General features: G+C 34.1%; 2 protein-coding genes and 1 long non-coding RNA gene across 3 annotated transcripts; all 3 read right to left on the minus strand.

The window, feature by feature from the left end:
• Positions 1-386: 386 nt before the first annotated feature.
• Positions 387-8,411, minus strand: LOC25488230 (glycerol-3-phosphate acyltransferase 9). Its single transcript, XM_024775688.2, has 13 exons — positions 8,259-8,411; positions 7,716-7,859; positions 7,516-7,573; positions 6,735-6,853; positions 6,347-6,446; positions 5,309-5,404; positions 5,106-5,202; positions 4,406-4,493; positions 4,041-4,137; positions 3,789-3,874; positions 3,352-3,471; positions 3,159-3,257; positions 387-721 (listed from the first exon to the last, which is right to left on the minus strand). The coding sequence occupies exons 2-13, from the start codon at positions 7,835-7,837 to the stop codon at positions 673-675; spliced, it is 1,131 nt and encodes a 376-aa protein (XP_024631456.1). The 5' UTR covers positions 7,838-7,859; positions 8,259-8,411; the 3' UTR covers positions 387-672.
• Positions 8,412-8,761: 350 nt separating this feature from the next.
• Positions 8,762-13,720, minus strand: LOC25488231 (cellulose synthase-like protein D1). Its single transcript, XM_013607906.2, has 6 exons — positions 13,022-13,720; positions 12,138-12,567; positions 11,636-12,019; positions 11,114-11,489; positions 10,322-10,724; positions 8,762-9,844 (listed from the first exon to the last, which is right to left on the minus strand). The coding sequence occupies exons 1-6, from the start codon at positions 13,543-13,545 to the stop codon at positions 8,890-8,892; spliced, it is 3,072 nt and encodes a 1,023-aa protein (XP_013463360.1). The 5' UTR covers positions 13,546-13,720; the 3' UTR covers positions 8,762-8,889.
• A 600-nt stretch (positions 13,721-14,320) lies between these two features.
• LOC25488232 (uncharacterized) lies at positions 14,321-17,909 on the minus strand. The gene is made up of 4 exons (XR_003009356.2): positions 17,071-17,909; positions 16,240-16,635; positions 15,241-15,969; positions 14,321-15,143 (listed from the first exon to the last, which is right to left on the minus strand). It is a non-coding gene; the product is annotated as an uncharacterized lncRNA (long non-coding RNA).
• Positions 17,910-22,491: the final 4,582 nt, after the last annotated feature.

The following is a 22,491-nucleotide window of genomic DNA, read 5'->3' on the forward strand; positions in this document are numbered from 1 at the left end:
TTAATAAGTAGTTAAGTGATAATACAAGTTTTTTTTTTTTTTTTGTGGTGCCGGGGTTTGAACCCCAAACATTTCATATATTATGCATTGTTCCTACCAGCTAAGCTAAGCTCACGTGGACAAGTGATAATACAAGTTTGTAACAAGGTGTATGTGGTTCGAATTTGCATTTAGTATTTTTTATATTTTAGGCAAAAATACAAAATAAAATGCAAAAATGTTGTGCATAAAAATTTATCTCACCACTGAACTATTTCGAATATAGAATAATAAGTCAGAAAAATTCAAGAATATTATTTGTTGGTTACTTTTTTTCTTTTCTTTTTTTCCGATGTCTTTTTTTCAGATAATAGGAGAAACACAAAGGGGTATACAAGGAATAAATAATTCATGAAAAGGGAACAAATACTTGCCAATACGTATGAAGGCTGTGATCCAGAACTTCATCAAAATTATTCATCCATGAAAAATCTAGCTCCTATTCGTTCATTTGTCCAGGAAAATTTCATCATCCTTGCAAAATTTTATTGGACATTTTTTTTCTTTGGATGCATGCATAACAAAATGAGAACCTATGAACCTAAATATAAATAGTAGCATAAAATTACAAAGAAAAGAAAGAAAAAAGAGCTGGAGAATGGCATAAATAAGAATAATATACAAAAGGTACAGTCATTTTTCTTCCAATCGTCGCAGCATCGACTCAGCAAAGTTCTGTTGCCTACAAATGAGTGATTGCCAATATATTCAACATGACACATTCAAATCAACTCAAAAACTAACAGACATGACAGCAGAATGTAAATTTCTAACAAAACTGCATTAGTTGCATATTATATTACTAATATTTAACCAATCCTATTTGCAATGTAGGGCCATTAAATATTGTTAAACACCAATTTTGACATAAGCAGAAAAGTTCAAGTTAAGGGTGTACATGGATATGGTTGAGTCGGTTTAGGTCAAACTGATTACCCGATCTAATAAAAACTCACCGGTTCAGTTTGAGGCGAAATTAGTTTTCTGTCAAACTAGAACGAACCCAACTCATTCCATTGACGAGTGTTTTGAGTTGGATTGGGTTGTAAGACAACATTTTTAAAATTCCAACAAATTAATCTAATTAAATGACATTCTATTTCATGAAAATTCTATTAGTTAGACTAATAGTGATGAGATCAAAAGTTCATTAAGCATGTGGAAGGAAACCTATAAAAAAATGCATGAAAAATGAATATTTTATTCATTTTAATTCCAAGTCAGCAAGTTATTTTTTTTTCAAATATAATAATTTGGAGTGGCTTATTACTACCACTATGATATGATGTAATGATGAAACGCTGCACATCATTTGGAAGAATTATTTGGCACTTCATATATTTAGGACCACACATGCATCACAAACATAAATCATAATTATTAGAAGTGTAATTCTCATTCACCACTGAAAAGCCAATTTTCATCAGTTGAGAATAATTCTATGGAAGCAACGGTTTTAGAATTAAAAGATGGCAGTTTGATAGTAATTGCATTTAATGGTGGCAGCTTGCAGCAGTTTTGGAATTTGTATGGAGCAGATTCTATCAATTGGAAAAGAAGATAACAAGCAAGTCACGTGAATTATCAAAGAATAATTTTATGTCTATGCTTTTGTAAGGCTGATTATATGCCATATAGATTAGGATTTAATTTATAAGTTTTATTTGAATTAATTAGGGACCGTTGAGTTTACTAGAGCCAAAACTCTATAAATTGTAACTTTTTCTATGAAATAAGAAAAAGAGGTTGAATATTATAGAATTTTACACATATGTGTATTGAGAGCTTTGTCTCTTGTGGTTCTGGATTGAACCATCCTTGATCTTATCAAGAAATCATATTTCTTGTGGCGATCCTCGCATCCATAGACTTATCACTTTCTTGGATTAGAAAGTGTGGCGTCCCTGTCTATCCATTCCATTTCTTCATTTTTAGTCTTTTCACCATTTCCATCAACATTATTCTTAATTTGCTTCCGACGGCTTCGTGGCACTCACCATTTGGTATCAGAGCTTAGGTTCAAATCAGGTGTTTTCTATCCTTTTAATTTATTTGATTTTTGTTGTTCTACATCAAAGTTTGAAAGAAAAAAAAATGTCTCAAGAAATCCAAGCTTCAATAGAATATTTTGATAAAGTATGGAGAGAGAAAATGCTTGAGGATATCAAGAGGAGATCAAGTCCTTCTTCTCCTCTTAAAGAGTTACAAAGAAATAGGAGAGAGAAAATGATGGCAATAATTGATAGAGGAATGGCTGATATCTCTAAAATACTAGAGGAAAATCTCTTTCAAATCCAAAATCATTATATAGAGCCTAAAATAAATATTGAAGAAAAAGAGGTTGAATATTATAGAATTTTACACATATGTGTATTGAGAGCTTTGTCTCTTGTGGTTCTGGATTGAACCATCCTTGATCTTATCAAGAAATCATATTTCTTGTGGCGATCCTCGCATCCATAGACTTATCACTTTCTTGGATTAGAAAGTGTGGCGTCCCTGTCTATCCATTCCATTTCTTCATTTTTAGTCTTTTCACCATTTCCATCAACATTATTCTTAATTTGCTTCCGACGGCTTCGTGGCACTCACCAAATAGACTAACTAAATTCTATAATTTTAAACTTTAGCACATGAATTAAATAGAAAACATCTTTAAATTCATCACCTAAAGGTCTTAAGCGACATTTACAAAATAATATCATTTTTCCATAGGTCGGCTTCATGGAATCGCAAGTTTGAAATCATAAACCCGTTACTCAAACCAAACCACCTCCAGTTTGGCTGAGTTGAGTTGATTTGGGTTCAACCCAAACTAAAAAAAAAACGAACCGAACATTTGTGTTGAGTTAGATTATCGGGATTGATTGGGTTGACCCATACCATGAACACCCATAGTTCAAGTAACACATTTGTTCATGCAAACAACTATGACCAACTAATCATCAGGAACCGATGCTGAATGAATATAATATAATCTACCACAGTACTAAGTAGAGCCAAAATCTTCTAAGATGCCAAAACATCAGAAAAATGATAATCTCAATGATAGCACTTATGTTGCAGGCAATATATGACAACACAGTGGACACCCAGAAAAAATAGGAATTTGAACTTACTTTCTTTCTCTATGCTTTGGGCTAGGACGAGAATACTTCAGATATCCATCCCAAGGAACCATCTTAAGGCCAGCACGAGTTGAGATTATGTCTCTAACCCTGCACAATTAAAATAAAATAGACACAATTTCGACACTTAGAGAAAGTGCCAAAACATAAGCCTCTGCATATATTCAGAGTCAAGATTATTTACCTTTCCGCAAACTCGATGGGTGTCTCTCCTGGCTTTAGATTTTGTGGCTCCAAGTACCAAACATCACAAACAACAGCCCAAGATGTCATTAGCTGCAACAGATGTTTAGTGAATGATTGCCTGTAAAGCATCAAATGCAGAATCTTTATTACATCAATAAACAATGTATGTGGCAGAAGTAATCATGTTGTTTCTGTAAAAAAAAAAAAGAAGTAATCATGTCGTCGATTGTAGATGGTAGACCATGGCGGAAAGCCAAAAATCCTCCATTAACTGCCATAGTGCTGCCATCCTTCATGAATTGGCCATCCTTCATGAATTGGCCATCCTTCATGAATTGGCCATGGCGGTTGTCCAAAAATCTGCCATCGCAATTTGCAATGGTGCCACCATGGCTGATAAAATACTGTAAGTAATTAACATGAGAAACATCTTACTTTCGACTGTTCCAAAAAGCATCGACAAATATTTTGTTGTATTTGATTGCAACTGGGCAAACTGTGCAGCCAAGTTCAAATGCACCCTAAACACCATTAAAAGTTATAAGGCTTCAATAAATAGGATAGGAACATGAATAGAAGACAGATCAATGGGTGCAAAATAACAGAACAAAAAAAGAAAAGCTATTGCACTAATATGATAACATAAACTGCATTTTACATGACTGTAATTGCAAATGATTCAAATACCTTCTTGAACATGACTGTATAGTGATTATTTACACAAGTTCCCTCAGGAAATATGAGAAGAGGATTATTGTCAGCTCCCTGGACATGTTCCCTCAATCTAGAATATGCATAATCATGTAAGTAAGGAGGAATTTGAAACAGATATATTTTCTAATAACTTTACTTAGGGGTTTTCTAACATGTGCAAATTTGCACATGTTAAGAAGTTTAAAATAGTAACTTTGTCTTGAAACTTGTTCATTTTATATTAAATATGTAGCTTTTTAATAAATTATTGTTGTTTTTCAATAAAAAATTACTACTTTTAGTTACTTTAACATGTGCAATATTGCACATGTTAGACAAACCCCTTTACTTATACTAACTTTCTTGCCACAATTTCTCGATCCTTTGCTTCTGATCGATTGAACCAAATGCATCCTACACTCTCCAAAATGGTGCTTTGCAACAATCCTGTACAGTAGTTATACTTTTAATAAAATTCATAAATTTTAGTCAAGACAAGTTATGAAAACAATTCAACATTACGAAGCTATTCTTTAAATCATCCATGATTGTTCATTATAAACCCTACTCTTCCTGATGTCCATTTAGATCACCTAACAACCTAAGATAGAGGGCCTAACGACAAAGGGCAATGAACCCATCCCCCCTACAAATCTTTGGTTGAGCAATTCAAATTCTGTTAAACTCAGAATGTAATCATATAAAAACCTAGCAAGTTCATATGCTTTTTTATATTATCTCGATGTTATCTTTAAGTATAATTGCTTGTTTTTATAATTTTTAGTTACTCTCATGATTTATTTCATGTTTGATTATAATTAGGAAGGAGTATAATATGAATATAAGTAAGGGTAAATTCTGTTTTTCAGATCATCAATATTAATGCTTTGCCTTTTGTATAATCAACACATCAAATCGTAGTCATAATTCGATGTACTTATTCCTTTCTCTTGTTATCTAAACCGTTTAACTTCAACAACAAATGTTTAGCTCATAAAGCTTCTCATCTGTGATAAAGATACATGTCCTATGTAATTAAATCATACTCTATATGCTTACCAACCCATCCAGGATGTTTCTGCATAATAACAGCAAATGCAGTCATCTGTTCTAAGACAATGAAATCAATCATGGAAGTATGGTTGGCCACAAAAACCTGTTAAGAAAATGAAGGGAAAAATCAATTAGTGATTAATGACATTTATCTTACCTAAATGTGGAAATAAGGAAAATACAACAACATTAATAGATGCTAGACATACCTGTTTTGGACGCCTGCTGGGCCTTGGTCCATGGTACCTGACAACCCCAGTCCAAGATGCAACAAAGAAACTGCATATCATCTCTACCAAGGACCTCTGCAGGAAATAAGCAATTGAAATACATTTAGTTTGATGAACAAAAGTTTTTTTTTAGTTTTTTATTTTATTATTGAAGGCGAACAAATGGTTAATGTGCTGGAATTAACACCCAGCAAAGGGATAAAAAGAGAGGGTCTTTAGAAAATATACACAAATACATTGCCTGAAAGACTAAAATATGAAAACAAGTTGTATTTAGTACTCCACTACATACAACATCCAGTAATCAAGTAAATCATTATATGGAGGGAAAATTTAAATCATGTCCACCAAACTTTTGGCCAAATCTTGTTCCATTGAACTTAAAAAATAAAAGACACCTTGTCCACAGGTCGTTTTCATTATTCAACATATTTCTACGAACTTCTCTGTAGTCTAATTGACAATTTGATTTTTAAATGCAGCCATTTTAACAATGTTTTCTTTCTGCAACTGACTAATCTGTTAATGGATATTAATGTTCTTATTGCAAGAGAAAATCCTTCACTTTTTGTAGTAAAAATAAAAACAAAATGTAAGGAAAATGATATTTTTTCCCCAATAGATGAGGCAAACTGAATTGAGACTAAATAATAGACACTTAGAACCAAATGAAGCTAAAACTTTGAAGTCATTTTAATACTCAAATAGAAGTACACAAGCAGATACCAGAATATGGACATAAACCTGAAGTATATATACATTTTCTTAAGAAACAATATTAGCATATCATTCAGCTTAAATATCAGTATCATCAAAGACACATGAAACCCAGAAATTTGCTATGTTTTTAGATGAGGTGAATAAAAGAGAAATCTGAGAGGTTATTTAGAATTTATGCTGTTAGAATGGTGTTTAACAGTAGTTTCAGTAGTAGGGTCTAAGAAAAGACACAGTGAAAGCAACAAAAATATAAAATAGGAAAAGATGGAATGAATCAAGAATAAGTTGAATAATCACCTCAATACTCCTCCTCAACTTGTCATGTCCTTTCAATAGAAAGTGCACTGGGATGAAGGAGGAAAGAAATATTATCCATCCTATTGTTAACACAAGAACCCTGCAAGATCAATTAGGATGGCATCATTTTTCCAGAAACGGTGACAATAAAGGAACTCATTAACATGAAAAGCAGCAAAGTAAGAGAAATAGGGCCAAATACAAAAAAAAAGAAGGTGAATTAGATAGTAGAAAAGACAAAGTTCAAACCATGTCGTAAAAGTTATGTTTTCCGAATATACTGTCAATCTTAGTGCTTAATTACACAATCTGAAATCAGCCAAGCAGACCCTATAATAGCCAAACTTAATAGTAACAGTAAACTGCATAGTAATAAGAATAAGCTAACCTTGTGGGGAATATTATCAAATATCGAGCAAAAACTCCGAAACACCATAAAGGAAACAAATAAATATTCCAATTCCATGGTTCTGGAGGATTTGACTTGAAACATCTTGTGAATGAGTCCTGGTGCAACATAAAAGTTCTGAATGTGTAAGAAAGAGTAACCATCAAAGCTTAGCTAAGACGGAAAAAGAGGTTTTAGTTTATAACAAAACAAGACAATAACTCTACTGGATTCTATTTACATATAAACGCAGACACATATTTTTTGATATTGTGATTTTAAAATATAAGTTTGCTTAATATCATAAATAACCTAAACAAACATGAGAATGGAAAAAGATTTGACTTGAAACACCCTGTGAGTGAGTCATGGTCCAACATATAAATTCTGAATGTGTGAGAAAGAGTGACCATCAATGCTTAGTCAAGACGGAAAAGGAGGTTTTAGTTTATAAGAAAACAAGACAAAAACTCTGTTGAATTCCATTTACATATATAACACAGACACATATATTTGTTGATATTGTGATTTTAAAATATAGCTTTACATATTATCATAAATAACCTAAACAAACATGAGAATGGAACAGAAAAGCCGAGATGTAAGGATATTTGTTTCAGTAAGAGTGTAAAATTTCAAAAGATGGATAACTTGTTATGTTTGACTTAAACTTCTCTCTGCAACATTTTCACCACAATTCCATCTCTGAAAGATAATCTCCGATACATAAAAACCACAAAAGCAGTAAAACAGTGAATAAAAGATGCAGGAAAAAGCTTACATCTACAATAGCACCGGCTGCCTCAGATAAAGTAGGAGAAATATCGAGCAAGTCGTGGCTGAAAAAAAATCCAGAAAACTAATAATATTAAAATCACAACCAAAACTCCATACTTGAAAAAAATAAAGTGAAGAGAATACTGCTTCTTTACTTCCCACTTATATTCTTTATCCTAATCAAATGGAAGAGATAAGACATACAGGCGAAGCTTGCCGCGAGGTTCTTGTTGAATGGCGGCTCCTGAAGGGAGGTAATCTTCAATGTTGGGTCGATCAAGATCCAACTCCGAACTTGACGACTTAAGTACTCCAGAGCTATTCATTAGTGGTGTGCTACTACTGTTACTGAAAAATCAATTGAATGATAAAATAACAGAAATATCAATCAAGTTAAATTTCCACTGTAATAGTCAACTAATTCATGCTTTGATTTTTAAAACTAACACAAGTCATATATAAATTGTTGATATTAATAATGTTACTTGTCCCAATCATTATCCACAAACAAGATAAGAGAGTATTTATATCAGAATAAACCATCAATTCACTCATTCCAATTTCAGAATCCGTCAATAATTCAATGTAATCACAAGTGTCGGACATGAGCTTCAATGCAACAGAGATGTACAAAAATTGATTTTGATTGTATAAAACTAAGTATGAGTTGTTTAAAAGAAGTTAATTTAACAATAAGTTTAAGCTTCTAAATGAATAAAAACATAGTTTAAAGTGATGTTGACGCACCATTGGCCGGAAGTCAGTAAGAGTTAACGATCTGTTCTGCCGGAGCAGTGAACAGTTCTGGACGAGCGGAGGCAACGATGATGATGATGAATAGTGGGCGGAAGCTGCGAAGTTTTCAACCAAGATTTATTTATTATTTCAATTATGTATTGTTTTTAGACACATTTTAATTTTAATTATACGAAATTTTGGAATAATTGTCTTAATTAACCTTTATTTAATTTGTTTATTGTACCCACTTAATTTATAGATTGAATACTTTAGTAATGTGAATGTATTTAATTTCTTTACACTTGTTAACTATTGAAAATCTATAGCATTATATATAATCATACAAAAATATATTTAACATTTCAATAATTTCATTAAATGGATCCAACATATAGTTGTGAGACCCACATGAAGTCTGACATTTACAAAAATATCTCTACATTTGAATAACAATGTTAAATGATACTCTTTTCAGTTTGTACATTTCAAACCATGCATTCTTTTGCATAAAATTGAAGAAAAGACAAAATCTATCTTTCACTTCTATTTCTTGTCACATTGTGACATTCTTATATATGATGATATACATAATGAATAGTGACACATACTCTTCCTAACCAAAAATATTAGAATATAATAATCATATTTGAAAATTTCCTCCTGAAGCAGTAGTATCAGTTGGAGGATCAATTGAAATCCAAAGCAATGCAATAGTAATAGAAAGCAACCCTGACCAAACATAAACAATTGTTGGAACCCTTCCTCTTCTACCCATCAACCCTTTAGCAAAAGGGTACATATGAGACAAGACCCAAAAACTAAAGAATGTACCTCCCATAAGCTTGTTCCACTGAGGTATAACACTGTATACTGTCCTTAAAAATCCCATGATAAGTGCAACAATATTGACAATAATAATTGTTAGTGGCATAATGAAGAGACTAGTCCATTTCACTAGGTAAAGATCAGCATAGACATCTTCCTCATCTTCACCAGCTGATTTTGTTGTTAATGTAAATGAAATCTCTATGCCGGCTACGACTTTTAATAATCCTTGTATGACAGCGACAAGATGCGCACTGGTTCCACCAATGGCCCAAAATTGTTCGTTACGCCACCATTCTTCGAGGCCAATTCCTGACCATCTTACTTCAAGGAGTGAGATTAGACAAAGTGAGACTGTGATGAGAAGAAGGTAAGTTAGAAATGCTGGATCTAAGCCTTGGACTATGAATTGTCCTGAGAAAAGTGACATTGCTGGAAGGAAGCAATATATGACCAAGAAAAATGAGGTGAAAGGGTAGATTCCGACATTGAGGTATGCAATTCTTTGTAAGAATTTAAGGCGTCTACTTGCGAAAATCGCGTTGTTTTTTGAGAAGAAAATTTCTACTGAACCTGTTGCCCATCTTAGAACTTGGTGTAAACGATCGGTGAGATTTATAGGTGCTGTTCCACGGAAAGCGTCTCTTTTTGTGATGCAATATATCGATCTCCATCCACGGTTGTGCATTCTGTAACCAGTTACAACATCTTCTGTCACTGATCCATAAATCCAACCTATTCTATCTCCCCATTCTGTTTTATCCTCATACCTGTGTTAGCATATCAAATACATTCATGTATGAGCCATCACCAAATCGATAATTTGATAGAAAAAGAAGTACATGTCTCTGGTAAGCAAAAAAAATACATGTTTTTAGTCCACATGTTAACCATATACATGTACTTTTTTTGCTTATATTCAAGTCTGCAGTAGTAATCATTAAGATTGACAGTTTGGATCGATGAATTGTCTTTTTCAGGGTTATAAAAAAAGATTTGTGATCAAGATCTGCGCCACAACATTTCTATGTATCGATAACTATAACGTGACAACAATGAAGCTGCATCAACCATATTTGACACCGATTCTCTTCCAATATTTAAAATCTCAACATGACCATGTTTTGAATTCGTGATTTGTTTAATTTTATTCAATGTAAAGTCTTGGCTAATTTAGATGAATTTGTTAATACTAGAACTATTTTTTCTCTTAGCACTAAAAAAGGAGAGATTAGAAAGAAAATTACCAGCATGAGATGACAGCAATTGCCTCAGCAACAGTAGGAGCATCCAACGGTAGGCGTGGCGTTAACAATGCCCCTGGTGGCCTGCCATTCTTGACAGATTTATGATCAGCAAGTGGTCTTGCTTGGAATTCAGCTATAGGTATGGAATCGGTGAACATACTTGAGTTTCCAAATTTTTGCGGTAAACCCAATTCTGAATCACCTGGTAGGGGCTCCTGATCATCATCAAGGTGTAATCTTGCTTGATTTGGATTATGATTCACCTTGGTTTTTACTCTTCCAAATACACCTGTGTGCTCAATGAATCTTGGAGGTTCAAATCCATAGAGTGCATATCTCCTAAACATGCAACCGGTTCCGACATACATTGGACCTTGTAGACCATCCAATGCTCTCATATTTCCTAATATATCATACATTGGTAAATATATCACTAGATACTAAAAAAAAAAAATGAAATCTAATCACTATTTAGAATAAAACACATATACATTTAATATGGTTCTGAATTGCAACTATGCAAACCTAAATAGTGCGAAAAAAAACATAGGCCAGAATCACGATAGTGATGCCAAAGCATATTCATCTAAAATCTTTATATTGCGGCCACAATTGCAGTTGTAGACCACAATTTAGAACTATGCATTTAGAACTTGATGTTGCAGCAAAATACAGACAGATGCAGATAATGTGGCTAATCTTTATATTGCGGCTTCAATTGCGGTTATGGCCTGCAATTTTAAACTATGCATTTAACGAATATATATAGATATAGATGAAATATTGAATCACCGTCAAAGAAGACTGTGTTATGATTTGCATATCGATCCGAGGGATCAATCCCTTCAAATCTCTGTGGAAACTGTATGTAACAAACACGATCGCCGCCGCGGTCCAACATGAAGCACATTCCCTCCTTCAAAGCACGTGAATTGAAGATATAGTGGTCACAATCCAAATTCAGTATAAAAGGGCCATTGGACAAAATGGCTGAGGCTCGAACCATGGAGTTCATGGCTCCTGCTTTCTTGTTATGGTCAAACCCGGGCCGCTTCTCTCGAGAAACATATGCGAACATTGGAACTCTAATGTCTACGCCTGTGAAATCTAGACTTTTCTCATCTGGATGGCCCATTATAGGGTCATGCTCTGGTACCTTACTCATCACCTGTTAAGTTGAAAACATGACAATCACAATTTACTTTAAACAAACACCAAATTTCAATATGAACAAATTTTGCAGGACTAAAACGAAAACATTACGAACAAAAAACAAAAAAAATTTGATGGATGAGAGGAGAAATTAAATGGTACCTGCAAGATTCCAGCATGGTCACCTTTAGCATGATCAGGTGTAGAATTTTGCCAAGTTCCTGGCCAATGAGTACCATCAGCCATCCATGTAGCTTTAGGGACATCAATTGTTGTATCCGGTGGTAAAACTCCGCCATTTTTCTCCTTAACTAACTGTTTTTCTTTCTTCTCTTCCCTGCTGTTATACATTTTACATCTTTTCTTTATTACCTCAGGTAGTCCATTGATTCTCACTTTAAATTCATCATATTCTCTCTTCATCCATCTCCTATCTTTTACAAAATCATGTCTTTTCTTGTTCTTTGTAGGATCTTTCTTTATGTTGAAGTAAGCATCTGGATTCCTTGGTTCGATATTGTGTTTTCGACAAAATGGTACCCATAACTGCAAACATGGATTAGTTGGTTGTGTATTATCATGAATCTAAACAGACTAAAACATGCTAAATTGAACAAAATGCTTATATGTGAAACATGTTCCTTATTAAAGAATATAAACAAACCTCGGCAAATTTCACAGCTTCAGCCATGGCTTCAAAAGTGAGAATGGCACCACCATCATCTGAAATATAGCATGAGACCTTTTCAATAGGATAATCTACACCAAGAATGGAAAGAATTGTGTTCGCCGTGACAAGAGGCGGTTCTTTCTCAGGATCAGCGGTTGAAACAAAAACATCCATGCCTGGTAAATCTGACCGACCGGTTGGATTTGAAGGAGACGGTTGATCAAACTTGTCATGTAATGCAACAAGGTCCGCACTTCGGTTTATAGGGTTCAGTTTGGGGAGAATATCAAGAAGCCATGAGAAAGCAAACCAAATTTCACAAACAATTGATATCCCCCATAACCACAGTGCATCAAAGTTCGGGTTCCGAACTCGCCAAGCTAAGAAAAATATTAGAACCACCATACGGAGAACAATCAACAACCTGTGTTCAAAGATAAGTTAATTATTATAAGTAATACATAATTTTGTTATGAAAACCATGTATTAATCTTTGAATCAATGTTTGAACTTATGTGGTCGCCAACAAATGTAGCAGCTAAAATGTTACAAGTAGTGCATACCAACAATTCAAAACTTCAAATGTTTATAGTAAAATGACTATAACATCATGTTTAATTAAGATCATTATGAAATCTCACAAATGACTATCAGAGACCGTCGTAAGATGACTATCAACGTCATTTTAATTATTAATAGTTTCTCCTAACCAAAACAAAAAATGTTGAAATAAGATCATTATGAAATCTCAGAAATGATGCATGTCTACAAGGATCTACCATTATCCAAGACAAATAATTTTATTTTGAATGCAAACCATAGACATATAACCTTTAAATATTGTAACAAAAACTATATAGCATAATTAAGAAAGGTACCTATAAGGACTGAGTATAGCGCCTGGAATTTGAACTTTTCTAGTTAATGGTTTCCAAGGTTTGTCCATAAAATCTGACATGCTCATTTCACATTCATCTCCAAAAGAATTTGGATCATCTTGCCAAAAAGCATTTCCAATTCCATAGGTTCCTTTAGTCTCAAACAACCATCTATTATGATCAAAATCTTGAGTTTGGCTCCTTAATAACATAGACTTATTATTTTCCGAGCTCAACACCGACATTCTTCTATCCATTTTAGATGCACCACCTCCGCCAGCACCCCTTCCTTGTTGAGTATCCGAGGCAAATCTTGTAGTCCCTTGCTTTGAATCAGATGTTCCGGGCTGATTATCTGGTGTTGGTGGCATCATAACGGTGTAATTGATATAATCATTTTGGCCAGCAAACTCACCGGACATATCCATGTCATCATCTCTTGATAGACTCACTACTCGTCCGCTTGATGTCCGGCGTGTAAACTTCGCCCCTCCTTGTGGTGGCTTGCCACCAAATAGGTTCATACTTATTGGAAAGCTTTTGAAGAGTTTTGTTTGAAATAATGTAATGCAATGTACTTTGTTCCTTTTATTTTTTTTTTGTTACAATAATTAAGGTTGTTAGAATGTTGGTTGAGGAAACAAAAAACCAAGAAAGAACATTGTTTTGAGAGGAGAGAAATTCAATGGTTTGAAACTTGTCTTCTTTGAGATGTTGGAGTTTAGAATTCAACTCAACGGATTTCATCCCCTTATTTCATGCTCCACCTCTCTCATACAAACACACAAGAAAAAAGAACTAAACCATTCATTTGACCAAAAAAAACAACAACACAATTTTAGGGAATTCTTTTTATCATGACTTATAACATCCTTCACTTAAATTTAATTAAGACTTAATTGCACATTTGGTTTCCTATTTTATGAACGTTCATGAGTCTTCTATCCAAACTGACGAAAATACACTCCAGCGTGACTTAATTAAGTCATGCATGTGTTAAACCCAATGTGACTTAAGTCACGTTGAACTCAGCGTGAGTTAAGTCACGCGGATTACAGGTCAACGTGACTTTACTCATTTTGGGTTTAACATCTGCGTGGGTTAAGTCACGTTGGGCCTGTATTAAGTTCCAGAATAGCAGAAATGAAATTTTTCCCTAATTTCCTTCATTGGTTCATACTTTTATACATCCATTTCATCATTTCATCTATGTTTTCATCATTCATTTAATAATTCATTCATTAATAATTAACATACACGTAATAAAATACAAAGTTACGCAAAATTAAAAACCGATAAACTAATCAAAATGTCATAAATCCCCCGAAATGTCACAAAAACATTTAAAAATATACAAATGTCCTAAAAACACTAGAACAAGACCCTACTCCTCCTATGCACTATGACTCATAGTCCTTCTCTGCGAAACTGCCACCTCCTGCAGAATGCTATACTTGGACTGTATGCTCTCCATAATGCCGACAACAAGAGGATTTGAAAACATATCAGGAATCTCCATAGCACTATCCACTTTGCGCCTGATGTTGTCGATGATCTGGAGTGGGTCGGGAAGCTGTCTAGCTCACTGCTGCTTTACAATAACTTCCTTGTAAGGAGGGATAGGAGTTGTGTACTCAACAATAGGCGCAGGCTCGCGGAACATATGATGAGATACACAGTAGAACCATTTGATGTACCTCATCACATACTTCCACACCTCGTCCTCTGGGACCGAATGATCCCTCTCCTGCTGGCTAAGGACATGGATAGAAAAATCCGTGAAGGCGATAACCACATACTCTGACTCAAGAATCGTCGCAGGAGGTCTGAGAATGGTTTGGATATAGTCGTATTGCCTCAGAACCCGCTCTGGAAAGTGACGACACATCCTGTCTTTGTCGGCCATAATCCATCTTGAGTATCAGCATATGTCTCGAAAAGGCGTCAGGTCTTGCCGAGTCTCATACGACCTCCAGATGACATTAGCATTCAACATCAAATTAAGGAGGCATCTGTAGTGTCCAACATCAGCATAGCCCCTAGGAGGTTTCCAATTACCCAGGCTTGTACTCTGGCTTAGGCTTCCTCAGAACGATCTTCTTGAAGTGCTTCAAAACTCATCCTTGCAAACACAAAGAGACAAATTTATATCAGGGAAAGTATCATACAAACAAATATACATTTATGAACCACTAAAAAAATTATAAAAAAAATATTACCACTAGCAAGGTCATGTAACCACCAGTGGCTTTAACAACCGAGTCAGAGGTAAGACAAAATAGCTCATACAGGAAAGAAAGTGTCATCCCGCCCCATGACCAGTCACCCAACCTGTCCAAGTCCTAAAGCGCAAACAGCCATAGCAGATTAACGCTTTTGTTGTTCTTGCTGGCAAAAACGGTGTAGCCAAGCAAGAGCAGCAAAAACACCTTAATGCAGGTGGTCCTAACAACACTCTGCTCCTCCTCCTCCTCGTCTGATGCAGGCTCCTCCAACTGATTACACCTATTCAACATGCTTTCATAACACCTCTTCAGGTGAGTGTAACTTACATAAAGACCCCGCTGATCTTTCACCTCTTTCATCGCTTCTTGCGTCGTAAAACCCAACTCATTCTCCAGCAAAAATATGTCATACTCATAAGTTTGATCCTCCTGCTCAATGAGCCTACTAGTGATGAGGATGTCCAGAAGATATGCCACATCATCTAGTGTGACGGCCATCTCCCAACAAGCATGTAGAAGCTGTTGGTCTCCTTATTCCATCTCTCTGATAAAACACAAATTAGCCCGTGAGTGATGTTGTCGTACCTAGTCTTAAGGAAGGGGCAAAACCGGATGCATTCACCGGCGTCTAGAACCATTTTTTTCCTTCTTCCGGCACCATCAAGGTATTATGACTAAGCTTCTTCCCATGCCAAACACCGGTCACCTTATGGGACATTTGAACTGAAAAATAAACACCGTTAAAAAAAATAATTAAAATAAACATTAAATATTCTAACATAAATTTAAATTCTTAAATGAGGCGCTTAATTTAAATGAGCGCGTGTAATTTAAATTCTTACGCGTTAATTTAAATGAGTACACATATTTTAAATGAGCTTGCGTAATTTAAATGAGCGCACGTAATTTAAGTAATTTAAATTGTTTTAACATAAAACTTTAAATCATAAAAAGTAGCATATCTTTAAAATAAAACTAAAAAATTATACTTACTTCATCATCGACCCATATCTTGCTGCCTGCAACGTGTTTACTGAACTTAGGTAGATGCGACAAATCACTAGGCCCCCTAGGAAAGCACTGCGGTTCGGGCTGGAACTCTATCCTCTACTCCTTCTGAGCCTCACCACAGGCCTCACCCTCCTGCTGGTGAGTCTGCTCATATTGAGGCTGATATGCCTGATGCTGATGCTGATAATACGTCGGGTCCACTATCTGGCACGCATCCGCCTGTGACGATGATCCCTTTACATCATCACACTTACCAATCCTCGTGCCCTTGTCTCCGTCGACCTGCCTGAGGAGGGTGTTGTGCGACCTTTTCTCTCTATGCACTACCGGTAGTAGACTCCCTCCCTCCCCTAACTCTATTAGGCCTCTGAGACATATCTACACAACATTTCAAAAAGCAACAAATCAATGAATTTTTTCATAGGGACATTGTGTTATTTCTAACTATTCAACAAAAACAATTAAATTTCGGCAGTGTCATTTCAATTCGTAAACTACCACATTGCAAACAAACTAACTATAATCAACATTAACAAACTAATTTCATCTTAACAATCCATAAAACAAACAAATTTTCATTGAGACATTTTATCAAACACCTAAAGTGCAACTTTCAATCAACATAAAATCTAACAATTTATAAACCCTAAACTACCACATAGCACTCTAAACAACATCTAAATTACAATTCCTAATTTAATTCATCACTAACATGCAAACCAAATTTCTAAAAACCTAAAAATGTAAAATTTCTCCAAATAATAAAAAATTTAAACCAAAAAGAGAAAATACAATAGGATAAAAAAAACTTACTTGATTTTATGGTTGAAATTGAGTTTCATTGGCGCAAGAATGAAGAAAATCGCACTTGATGGGAGAAAAATCGTATTTGGAACTTTTGAAAAATGAATCGTTATGTTTCTGAATTGCTGTTGTATAACAGAACGTAGCATGAGTTAAGTCACGCTAGGTTTACAACCTCTATGAGTTAACTCACGATGAAAGTACCGAGCGTGACTTAAGTCACGCGGGGTACTTTGGCCTGTTCAGTTGAGCATGAGTGTTTTTTGATAGGAGAAGAGCAATTTTCTAGTCCAACTTTATTAACCCAAGCCAAAGCCCAATATTAATATAGTCCTGCAAGCTAACCCAAGCCCAAGAAACCATAATTTCATCTGATCATCATCTTCTTCCTTCCAAGAGAGAAACAACTACCTCCTTCTCCAATCCAGTTTCTTCGATCCATTTTCATCATCTTCTTCCTAAAAAACGTGAAACTATGTCTTTCGCCTCCTAGTTTCATCAGTCACAGACCAAATTCCTCCACTCATAGTGCTCCGCCTCACTCTTACGACGGTCGTTTTTGCAGGCTCTCTTGGTTCACTTGTTTCTGTGAATTCCTTCACGAATTAAATATATGAGAAGAAAAGCAATGAGGGAGGAGAAGAGAACGAAAGATGACAATGGATAGGGGTAAAAGAGAGTGTGATAAATAAAGAGATAGATTGAAAGGGATATCGCTGCCTCTCCCTTACTCTATCTTTCCCTCTCTCAATCCCACGTTCTCTCATTCTCACCCTATCTCCCTCTCCTTATTCCCTCCTTCCCTCTGTCTATCTCTTCCTCACTTTCTCGCTTCCCTCCTCTCTCCATTATTGAATAAATTTTTTAAGGGATTAAACTAAAAAATTGTGAATTCTGTAACGACTATTTAACCATAAAAAAATAAAAATAAAATGACCACATGAACTTCCATTACTCAAATGATGATTAAACTAACAAATAGGAGTAAAAGTGGAGACAAAGACTTTTTAGAGGAAACAAACATGCGATTTTTTTTATAGAAACTAACACAAAATTTATATAAACAGAAAACATATTTAACCCAATAGTAAAATACATAAATTAAATTAAAGTAAATATTATACAATAATATAAGATATTTTGAATTTATTTTTTCGTAAAAAATTATGTTTATTTATTTTAATGGCAAATACAATAATATACACACACAACAAGTAAATACAATTGAAAAATAGGATAGACAAGAACTTTCGATCACCTCTGTGTTTCTCATTTCCTTGTATATTCGTTATGTTTTTGTTATTTAATTTGTCATTTTCTAAAGTTCGAAGACTTTTAGGAGGAAGTAAATATGTCATTTTTTAAAACACGTAAATTAAAAAATAAAAATTTGAGATCAGAAAACACATAAATTAAATCAAATATTTTACAATAAAATATGATAAGATATATGTTTATTTATTTAAATAGCAAATATGGTAGGGTAATGCATGTATGTATGAAGTGTAGACGATAAATTTCTACTATGTTTCGGGAAAATATAAAGGCGCGTACTTCTACGGTACAACTTATAAACCGAGGTGTGCCGGTACTCCTGCTTTAAAAAATTTATAATTTAATGATTCTTTTATGAAATAAAGAGTTATTTATCAATATTTATATTTTAGAAAACATCATTTTATAAGAAAAAACATCATTTCATTGTTTATAAGAATTATATTAAATTTTTAACATTTTCTCATAAAAAATAATCAACATTCTTTGTTATATGTAACAAAAATTAAAAAATGTAAATTTTATTTCGTCGACGCTTTTGGTAAATACGATTTAATTATTGTAATTGTCAATGATAGAAAACGGTTCTTTTTCTTCAAAAAAACAACTCGTTTAATTATTAATTTAATAATTTGGTGTACCGGTACACTCAAATTGTTGGATGTACTGTAAAATTTGTCTTATTTCAAATCTTTGTTTGACACTTTCTCATTCTCATTCAATTTATTCAGTATTGTTACTCTTATACCTCTACTTGTTGCTCAAGAAACATCCTAATTCACTCCATTTTCTTGAGAAAGAAAAACAAATAAAAATATTGTCGGTCAAATGTTACAGAAATTCACCATTTATATGTACATGGCTTAGACCTTTCAAAAAAAAAAATGTACATGGCTTAGCTTTTGCTTCGAAATACCTAGGGTTTCATCCTAGCTTGACTACATTTGTTGCAAAACAAGTTTTAAAAATAAAATATTATTATTTACTTTGAACATTCATTTACTAACGTTAATAGGATAATATCATCGGAAAATATATAAGAAATGGACGAGAAATTTGCATTGAAATACCTAAGGTTTAAACTTTCAACCTATATATCTTGACTATATTGGTTTCAAAACCGGCTTTTACTTTGAATATTCATTTACTAAGATTAAAAGGATAATATCATCTGAAAATATATACGAAATGGAACAGAAATGTTGGAGTAAATTACCATATTTCCATTGCCTAGACCATTATATATAGCATGGTGAAATCAAGTTTCTTCATTACTCATCAATATACTTATTCAGATAAAACTTGAAGTTTATAAGCTCCTTCATTATATATTTCACTATGAGTTCTAAAAACACAAGCATTCAGAAAGTTCTTTATCCAACCACTAGGCCATCATCACCAACTACCTCTAAATCCACTGGGACTAAACTTCCAACCATGGATCAGATCTTTGGAAGGAGAATAAAAAGAGAAGAGAAGGAAAAGGAGAAGGAGGAGGAGAAAGAGGAGGAGAAGGATTGAACCCAATTATAACAAGGTCATTTTCTTTATAACATACTTTTATTCTTCATCTTAATTATGCACATTTTTTTTGACACCTCAACTTATATACATGTTTTTTGTGTGGCAACTTATGCACATGTTGAATTTTTCTCATTTGGTTATGTATTTTCAATATTCCTTTGCAGGAAAGCTTATATGAAACTGATGGGACCATTAATTGATCAAGTTGTTACCCTTCATTATATCCATTTATTTCAGTATCTTTATTATTGTTAATTTTTTTAATTGGTCTCTCTAGGTGGGTGAATTAGGAATGGTTGTATACACTTTATGTGTATAGTGATACTATGTTGTCGTTTTTGGATAAAAAAAAAAAAATTTGTCGTTTTGGTTTGACAATATGTTGTAATGTTGTGATATTTAGTCTTGCTTGTCCTCATGAGCTTAGCTCAGTTGATATGGACAATATATAATATATGCAAGGTCTAGGGTTCAAATCTTGGCCACCATAAAAAAATTTAGTCTTGCTTTTCTTTTTCCATGCTAATGTAATGACATTGTAAACTCTTGGCTCTTATCTGGCTAAGCCTTGTGCTGGGTTTGATTATTTCAACATATGTGACATGATATGTTTATGTATCTTGGTTTTTATCTTTTATTACAACTATTTTTTTAACAAGGAATAATGAATTTTATTAACATAAAAAAAAAACAGTTTACTAGCTCACCACAAGGTGTGCGAGGTAAAAAACATAGAGTTTAACAACGGCTGCAGAACCAATACAAACAAAATTACATGGTGATACCCATACACAACAAAGGGTTAAGCCACCACATACAATAATAAAAATAAAAGTAGTATCTTTTGTTTTCAACCATCAAAAGGAAAAAAAAATAAATTAATCTTGTCTACCAGATGACTCAGACTTTGTTCCTTGATGTTAAAAATTATGTTATTTCTTTCTTTTAAAATTGTCCAAACACATAAAAACCATATTAGCTGCAAACATGATCGTAACGATTTCAAATTGCCGCGTAATTGACAAAACTACAAATGATCTGATAGACGCAATGGATCAACTGAGTAAATACCAAACTGTTTGTGAATAAGATAGCAAAGACATTTGAAATAAGTGAGGCACACAAGTTGTTATGATCCTCCCCTCCTATTTCACACACGATCGCTAAACCCCCTGCAGACCAAATTGCAAGGTTTGTCGTTGTTTTGTGAGAGTGATGATTGAATGGCATAATCATAAGTGATAAAACTGTAGTTATTATAAAAATGCAAATAATCAATCACACCAACCCTCGTTTCTGCTTGTCTTCCAATGGCTCAATCAATTTTATTCCAATTTCCAGTGTCACCAACCCTAGCGACATACGTTTCTGTCCATTCTTTCTAGAATAATGTTACATAGACATCATTTACCCTCATACACCCTTGTACACCCATGTACTAGAAAGAGAAAAGAGGAGATGAAAGAGAAAATGTGTTTGCGTGGGGTTTACATGGCCACATGTCAGATTTTTGTGTGAGTGTTAAGGGGTGTATGGCCACATAAGGATGTTTATGTATCATAACTCTTGTTTCTATTTATTATGGCATGATGAATCATATATCTTTGATTATTCTTTTAGTTTTTGTGAAGAAAAAATATATAAATAATATAGGTTTGGGGACCCTATTTTACCTTCAACCCTATTTTGAGAAGGTTTGAAGTTTGAACCCTGTATTTTTATCACCGTGTTTTTAAGGTTTTGGGTATAGAATTGATTAATTAACAAGGCAATTTTCAAGTGGCCAATAAAGGAAACATTTCAAAGATTAAAATGAACAACTCAAAAGGGGCGGAGCCACTCCCAGCTAGCCTACTTTCTTTGTAGCACTAGCTCAGGCTCAGCTTCTACTTTCTTTGTAGCAAGTCTGATCATTACTAGAACCTCTCGCTTTTTCTTCGGATTTTGGTGTAAATTCCGCAGGAAACATGTTTCCTGTGGATTTTGTCAAGGATTTAGGTTCTCAGTTAAATGTAATACCTTCATGGGTAATTGTTTCCTTAAGATTTTAATATCCACAGGAAAGGTATATCCGCAGGAAATGTGCAATTATCGGCAGGAAGGAAGTAACATTATATAGGAAGTCTATAAAATTATCCGCAGAAAATGTGCAATTTTTGTCCAAGCTCTATAAAATTCTTGGCTCCGCCACCGCAACTCGATATGGCTAACAAGCAAATTGTTGGAGAGAATCTGAGTGGAACAATTCTTGGCCATACTATCTTTACTTTAATGCCGAACTTTGGATTACTGGGTCCCCCTTTCCGTTGGGAATTGGAGGGTTACCGTAAATAAAATAAAAAACTCCAAGCGCCCACAAGTGCACATCATGTATATCAATGTAATAAAAAGTTATTGATCTGCAATGACTTGTGATTATCAAGTGTTTAGCTAGATTTTGTTTTTCTCGCAATCTAATTAAGATCTCTTATCATTAGCGATCGGTGAATTGTGAACAGTGCCAACAAGACCACATAAATTACCCACGTTGTCATTTTCTCATAATATGGATGGTTAGCATCAAACTGATTCTCATAATATGGATGGGATATTGAAAGAAATGAAAAGTCGAAATTCAGAGATGGATATACA

This window comes from Medicago truncatula, chromosome 2, assembly GCF_003473485.1.
Source record: "Medicago truncatula cultivar Jemalong A17 chromosome 2, MtrunA17r5.0-ANR, whole genome shotgun sequence".
NCBI classification, from domain to species: Eukaryota; Viridiplantae; Streptophyta; class Magnoliopsida; order Fabales; family Fabaceae; genus Medicago; species Medicago truncatula.